Source organism: Chelonoidis abingdonii, chromosome 10, assembly GCF_003597395.2.
Source record: "Chelonoidis abingdonii isolate Lonesome George chromosome 10, CheloAbing_2.0, whole genome shotgun sequence".
Lineage (NCBI taxonomy): Eukaryota > Metazoa > Chordata > Testudines > Testudinidae > Chelonoidis > Chelonoidis abingdonii.
This window is the reverse complement of record NC_133778.1, coordinates 11,179,503-11,187,375: the sequence shown is the minus strand read 5'-3', so window position 1 is coordinate 11,187,375 and position 7,873 is coordinate 11,179,503. Positions and strand designations below refer to the sequence as shown.

General features: G+C 44.5%; 1 protein-coding gene across 1 annotated transcript in view; it reads left to right on the top strand.

Moving 5' to 3' along the window:
• Positions 1-1,282: 1,282 nt before the first annotated feature.
• Positions 1,283-7,873, top strand: part of ATIC (5-aminoimidazole-4-carboxamide ribonucleotide formyltransferase/IMP cyclohydrolase) — a 32,617-nt gene continuing 26,026 nt past the window's right edge. Inside the window, exons 1-4 of the mRNA XM_032805313.2 lie at positions 1,283-1,459; positions 4,028-4,154; positions 6,165-6,241; positions 7,566-7,632. Of these exons, the coding sequence (XP_032661204.1) occupies positions 1,438-1,459; positions 4,028-4,154; positions 6,165-6,241; positions 7,566-7,632 (293 nt within the window). The 5' untranslated portion in view covers positions 1,283-1,437. The remainder of the gene's footprint in view (positions 1,460-4,027; positions 4,155-6,164; positions 6,242-7,565; positions 7,633-7,873) is intronic.

The following is a 7,873-nucleotide window of genomic DNA, read 5'->3' as shown; positions in this document are numbered from 1 at the left end:
CTATATTTAAGCTGTCAACTTATTTTTTTTAAACTGGCTATTTTTTTTTTAATCCATTTTCGGTCAGCATGCCCAGAATTTTATATTCTGATGTTAAGCTTCAGACTGAGGTGGTCTGCAAGGAACCGAAGCTCTCTGGCGTCCCCTATAGGACAAAATGAGGAAATGCATCATCTTTCGTACAGGTTTAATTTTTCAGTTGCTCTCAACCTTTCCAGACTACTGTACCCCTTTCAGGAGTCTGATTTGTCCTGCGTACCCCCAAGATTCACCTCACTTAAAAACTACTTGCTTACAAAATCAAACATAAATAAAAGTGTCCCAGCACACTATTACTGAAAATTGCTGACTTTCTCATTTTTACCATATAATTATAAAATAAATAAACTGGAATATAAATACTGTACTTACATTTCAGTGTACAGTACGCGGAGCTGTATAAGTCATTGCCTGTATAAAATTTTAATTTGTACTGACTTCGGTAGTGCTTTCTGTGTAGCATGCTGTTAAACTAGGGAAACATCTGCAGGAGTTGATGTACCCCCTTAAAGACCTCTGTGTATCCCCAGGAGTACTTGCACCCCTGGTCCAGAACCACATCTGCTCATGGCTCATTGGTACATTGCAGGGGTGGGAAAGGGATGTTTGTTTTGAGACTAAACTGCAAAGATCCTTTTACTCAAGAACCAGACTTTGCACAAATGTTGTTATTTTATATCAGGTCCTTTAATTGAAATTCAAAATACTTTTGACATTTTTAATTGAAATTTGGAAAAGTTCTACCAGCTTTGGACCTTTTGAGAAAGACCTAGGATTTGTGTTGGGGCAGGTCTATGCTAGAAAGTTTTACCAGCATAGTTGTCAGGTGGGATTTTGCCACACAACATAGCGTTGCCTGTCAAAGCCTTAGCGAGTGGTATAAAAAGTTAGACCTGCAAAAAGGTTTTGCTGTGTGGTGGGTTGGTTTGGGGGTTTTTTGCTAGTAAAACTGCATCTACAATTTGCTGGTACAGCTACGCTGGTAAAACCTTCTTAGCTGAGACTAGGAATTAGGATCCGAAGTTTGCTTTGCATGCAGGCAGTGCCGGACCGGCCAACATTTTGGCTCTGAAATTGGCTCCAAACTCAGCCGGGGCCCCGCAGCAGCTTTCCGAGGGGCGAGCAGGCCCGCGGCCTTGCCTGTGTGATGCAGAACCACAAGGGGGCTTGCAGCAGGCATACGGCTCTGCATTCACTGCACTGACTGTCGTATTCAGCTGGTCCCCGCCCTTCGGGGACGTAGCTGGGTCTCTGCAGACGGCTCAGCCGCTCCCAGCATGCAGCTGCAACCCCACTTCCTGCGCGGGGCTTGCTAGGGCCGCCCCACGTGCACTTCTCTCTCTCGCCCCCCCAGTGCAGCAGCCGCTGCCGCCGCCAGGATCGGGTCCACCGCAGAGCATGTCTACGGGGCAGGAGCTGGGTAATGCCGCGCGCCCCGGGGTCTTGCAGCGCCACCCCCCGATTGCAGCTGCAGTGTCTGAGCCTTTCCTGCAGTAGCCTCCGGCCTACCGGGGGGCTTTAACCCTTAGTGATCTGCGTGGGGCACAGCGTGACTGGGCTTCAGGGGGTTTAAATCCGGGGCTGTATTGCATGGGCCTGACGTTGCATTGCTTGGATCTGGAGCTGACGCTCGATCCAGCCAAAAGGGCTTTGAGATGCTGGTGCCCCAGGCCATGGGAAAAGCGGGGAGGGGGAGAAGAGCCAATGATGCTTCTGAGCAGGTGTTTGAAACAGGATCTCTGTACATCCCTGGGCAGGTTGAAATGGGGCCTGTGAGCATTTTTTATGTCAGGCATTAAAAATATTAGTTGGATTCTCCCACCTCAAAATCCCCCTCGCCCAGCAAGGGTGCAATGAAATCCCATTTGAAATGTAAGAAACAACCAGCACAGGGGGTTGGGTTTGGTTGGGTTCCCTTTGCAATTGTCCAGGGTTTCCAAATCACAGTCATTTGCATCAGTGCACATGACTGTAAAGCATGTGCAAAATGTTTCTAAATAGCATTTTAGATTTGGGAGTGCACCATTTCATAGCATCATAGAAGATTAGGTTGGAAGAGCCCTCAGGAGGTCATCTAGTAAGATGCACAGATATAAATAACTGCACAATGTGCAAGGCACAAGCATGAATTGCCCCATGCATGACTGTTAACATGGCATTTAGGCCGTGTCCGCACTAGCACTTATGTCAGCAAAACTTTTGTTGCTCAGGGGTGTGGGTTTTTTCATACCCCTGAGCAACATAAAGTCAGTGTAACATGGCTACACAACTGCTCTCACAGCAGGGCTGCTGTGAGCTTGTAAGTGTGGACATGGCCCTAGTTATTAGTTGGGGTGATGTCTGGAGCTGAGTAGAACCCAGCTTGCTCTGTAGCTGCGCTGGCTCTGTAGGGCTGATAGAGTGAACAAGAGTTTTTTAAGAAGTTTTATTTGACTGGAAGTATAAGCAGATGCAGCTATGAATACACAGAAACTCCTTCAAAATAGTGAATAAAAAACTGCCTCCCCGCTCATTACTTGCACATTGATCTTCTGGGACCTGGTGTCCTCACTTAGAAATGTTAAGAGCCCCAGCTTTGCAATCAGTTCTTTGGTGCTCTGGGGGTCTGCATGTGCTGATCCAAACACCTGGTCAGAGCCTTGGTTAAGATCTTGTCCTGGGCCTGAGTTTTCTATTCCTTACACCAATTTGCTGTGGCACTTGTTTAGGCAAGTAACTTAACCTTTCTTTTCCTCGGTTTACCCATTATAAAATGAAGATATACCAACGAGTGTGCGTGTTTAATGCTTGTAAAGCACTTTGAAATATAAAATCTGGTTAACTCGGAGCAGCACTGCTCAGGACAATAGCAACTGCATCCATTCCCGCTCGGTCCAGATAGTCCCCGACCCTGTAAACACTTCTGAGTAACTTTTTTATGTATGAAGTTACTCAGAGGTAAATGTTTGCAAGTTCAGGGCTTAATGATATCAGTGTGCTGGATCTGTGAACTGTGGGCTGTTGGTGCCATTAATCTGCACTGCTAAGATAATAAATAGGAATTCACAGTCACCTTGTGCCACCGTTTGATAAATCCATTCCTAGACACTGTTGTTCTTCTCTTGTAAAGTTTCCATTAGCTACTCCCAAGCCAAGTGAAATAAGCAAGTTGCTATTTTGCAAATATCCAGGGCCTTATTTTTCAGAGTTGTGGACATTCAGTTTGAGTACAAAAAAAATTTGCAGTTGTATGGTGGTCTTGCAGGTGGAATTAGACTAATTTGAAATGCCAGAAGGCAACCATTGTGGTTATTTCAACTGACCTCCTGCATTACACAGACCAGAAAACTTCAGCCGGGAATTATTCTTCCTTCCTGTGTAAGCGAACACCTTATGACTAGAGCTAAGCATGTGTGTTAGAAAAAATATTCTGACTGAGCTCTTCAAAGCCATCAACATAATTTGCGTCCCTCCCCCCCCATAATTATAATTAGTTTTAAAATGAATTCAAATCTCACCCCCAAAACCTCACTTAAACACTATTATAATAAATGATACCCAGCTCCTATCTTTTCATCCATAGATCTCAAAGTGCTTTACGAAGGCGGTCAGTGTCATTATTCCTGTTTTACAGATGGGGAAACTGAGGCACAGATAGGCAAAATGACTTGCCCGAGGTCATCTAGCAGGCCAGTGGCAGAGCTAGAAGTGTAGAATCTAATGCCAGTTGAGTTCTCTTTCTTCTAGGCTGCACAGCCTTCCAGGAGTATGGGCAAATGTTTAATGATACTGTTAGATTGTGCAGTTACTCAGCAAGGCAGCAGACCCTGTTGGCATTTGAACATGCAGGTTGTCTACAGGAGTAATTTCTAGTTTTGATTTAAAAATTGTTTAGTGAGGTTAGTTGCATATTTGGCCTCAAATCTGTTACTTTATGCAATGTGGTAAAGGGAGAGGAAATCCACCTGTGTGTTACCAAAATGCTCCCCCTCTTCTCTTCTTCTCCTAGCTTTATTCAGTGTCTCAGACAAGACTGGTCTGGTAGAATTTGCAAAATGCCTCAACTCTCTTGGGTTGGGTTTGGTTGCCTCTGGAGGAACGGCAAACTGTCTTAGGAATGCTGGCCTGAACGTCAGGTAAGAGCTCTCTCTCTCTGTGTCAACGTTATTCCCAACAAAAAATATATCCAACCATCTGAAAATGTTAAAATCATTTGATTAGTTTGCTGTGATTTGAGGCGAAGATGGGGAAGGAACTATACCATTTAAATGGAATAGAACTCAAGGTCTGGCTCCTTGGCTGGAAACAGATTGAGTCCAAAGACTGTTGAGATGAAGGAGTGTGTGTGGTGATCATGGGGAAGTGAGGGTTCCTGCAATCCAGGTGTTCTCATATTTGCCCTGACCCAGTTCCTCTCCTGTGAGGCAATGTGTTGTCTTAAAAAATCAGAGTAGGAAATGTTACAGGGTTTTATGGGGATTTGGAGATTATTTCTGTTCAAAACCACAAATTGTCTGTCTGCAAATGATGGCCTGGCTTTTCAAAATGGCAAATGATTTGGGGTGTCCTGTGTGTGACAGGCAGGAAAGCATGAGCACTCCTCCACTGAAAAGAGAAGAGCACAGAGTCTTTAGCCAGTTCAGCCTGTGATTTGAGGAAATGTTTTGATTCTGGGTCTCCGCACTCTACCATTCAAAAGCAGTTTCAGTCAAATATAAATAGTTTCCAGTGTATTGATGGCAAATCCGTTAAAGCGCTCGGCTTGACTGGCTGTTGGTCATTTGCAGAGAGGGTGAATGTGGCAAGAGAAGCTTTGGTGGCATCTCCATTAATTTATGTTTCCTCCAAAATTCCGCTGAGGTTGTGTTTCTGGTCCCTCTCTCTAGAGGTGACAGCACTTAGGGATGGTCACGTTAGTCTCATTCCCTCCCCAATTTACAGATCCTTCTAATTATAAACAGTCACGAGGCAAAGGAAATGAAAAGCAAATCCATAATTTCATAATGCATTAGCTATGGCTAACTATGAAGAACAGTGAACAATATAACAGCAGTGGGATTAAAGCCACATTTTCCAGGAGCAATGGTGCTGATACCTTGAACATGTGTCTGAGAGTGGAATAATTATACTGTATCTAAAATGCTGGATCTGTAAAATGATTGTGTCAGCTTCCTCATGTAACGTTTCTTCTAAGATTGATCTCACTGCTCATTTGTACAAGTTCTTATTCAGTTATCTAGCTCATATCTTCCAGGATAAAATAGTTTAAGACAGAGATAATGCTGTTTTTTTGTAGGTCACATTGACTTGGCTGGTTATTTCAGTATAAAAGCCCTTTCACAAAATAACTGTGCAGGTCAGCTTAATTTGATTAAAAAATACATGCTTTGTTTCCATCCATGGGAAATGCAGCTGATGCCCATTAGATATATTTATTTATTTTGGGAACTCCTGCTATGCTGTTCAGGGCAGATATGGAAACCAGTGACCTTCCTCTTTTATGCTGTGTTGGATGTAAGTTTTACATAAAATACAGCTCTATGCCTTGTTAAGTGTAGGAAATCAGTTAAATTGTGAAAGAGAGTTAAACGAGCATTCCTAGCGTGTTTCTGCTAACAACGGTTACTTGCAGGACCATTTTGTTATCTAGTGTCAGAGAGATGCCAGTCGTAATGGAACCATAAACCATACCAGCCTTAACGGAGAATAGTTTCTGTGACTCCCTTTCCTGAAACGTCTACCAGCCCTTCACAAGAAGGATGCAATACTGGAAGAAACTGAGTTGTGTGATACACTGACAACTTATTTATCATGCCTTCCATCTGCTCCAGTCTTGTGAACCTACAGGGCCCTGCCACTTCCGAGAATCGTGCTCTCTCTTCAGTAGTGACTGGAGACAGAGAAGTCGTGATTTTCATCAATGCAAAGCTGCAAAGTCTTATTTTTGGCCTTCCTAATCTTGGGCATCCCTTGAAAGTTTGGAGCTTTTTAGGGTCTGAACCTCTTCCCATTACAGGCAGTGTTAAAATTCCCATTGACTTAAATAGCACCAAATTGGGTTATGAATGAGAATATGGAGCCTGCAGAACCACTCAGTCTGTCAAGTGCCGAGCAGTCATTACAATGTTTTGTTCCCCCTTGAGCAGAGATGTGTCCGATCTTACCGGATTTCCTGAAATGTTAGGGGGACGTGTGAAAACCCTGCACCCCGCAGTCCATGCTGGTAAGTTATTGCCAATGTCCTTCCATTTTGAAACGGAAATCAAGGGGGCTTGCTGGATGGCCCTTCAGGGGTTTGGGTGAAGGAACTGGGGAATGAGGATCAATGAAGCTACAGGTCACGCAGTTGTAACCCACATGCAATCAACGGAAGCTGCATCATTCTCTGGCTGTTAGAATGTGTGGCACACTGACCAGCACCCTTTCGTCAGACTAGTGTCTTCCCTCCAGGATGCTGGAGACTGAGGAGTCACCTCTCATCACTCTAGCAACAAGGTAGGAGGCATTGTTCACTCAGTAGGAGACATGCCAGGAGGCTCTTGCATGTGCACTGGCCACCCTCTCTGTTGATGATGTTTGACCACAATGAATGGCTTGTTGTCCTGGGCATAGCACGTATCTACAGGAAGAATACTTCAGCTTGGTTTCAGCTGCGAGCAGAGCTGCTCAGCTCTGACAGTACTCGAGAGTTGTGACATGCAGCGATCTTTCTGCAATGCAGTGTGGCCTGCCTTGGGCTTCCCTTGCAAACTCCTGGCAGACTGAAATTTAAACCTGTTCCAGCAGGTGCAGCTCCACTGAACTTGGCCTGTAGATGAATTTGGTCTGCAGAATGGGGCCCCATGGCAGCTTCGGCTTTGGTGGGTGATTCCTGCACTTTGTAAGCTTCACTGGCTCCCCGTTCATTGAGGTGATTCAAGCTCTTACTTTTGGAACAACTGCAGTTATTTGGCCAGTCTACTCAATGAGCCATCTCGTGCTTCATCTCCTGTTGCAGCACTTGAGATCCGTAGGGTTGGACCTGTTAGCCATCTCATTTCACACTCTTGAGAGGACTGGAAAAGGAAGGTCTCTTCAGGGGACATTCAGCTCTGGATTCCTCTCCCATTTACTATACGCCAGCCTGTCAGGTCTCTCATTCTGCTCAAGGCTCCACTTTGTTACCTCCTCATTTGTTTCATGGGGTTTATGTATTGTTGGGTGGCAGGTCACGGGTGGCTTTTTCCTCCTTACCTATGCACCAAAACCTTCGGTGACCATTCCCATGTTTTAAGATAAGCAGCTGGCTGCTCATTAAGTGCAGTTGTTTTGGGGTTTTGTGTTCAGCACTTGGAGTTCCCCTGGAAAATCTATTAAAAATCTATTAGAGTGAAAGTTGAGCAGCCAGAAAGCCAATACTATGGGATTTTTGCTGCTGCCGTTGTAACTTAAACATAATCAGAATGTGTTTATGGAATAAAATCTCAGAGAAAGCATGTACTCTGAAGAAAGAGGCTGAGAAAGTTTTAATTATCCTTTGTTAAAAAATCTACTGTTTTTGTAATCAGGAATCTTGGCTCGTAATATTCCAGAAGATGGAGCTGATATGGACAAACAGGGGTTCAGCCTTGTAAGGTAAATGTCTGAATACGTGGCGCAGCTAACCAGTAATCATGAGAAAAAGTTTATAGAGACCAATCAGGAAATGCCGGTGAGTGGGAGTGAAAGGGATCGCAGCACCATCCCCAAAGAAGAAAAGGCACATCCGTGTTCTTTTTCCTTTTCCCTGTTGGAATCACTGGGTAGGTGGTTTTATTGGTTAGTTTGTTGCAGATCTGTGTTTCTAGCTAGAACTATAGCAGATAGGGCTCAAGGG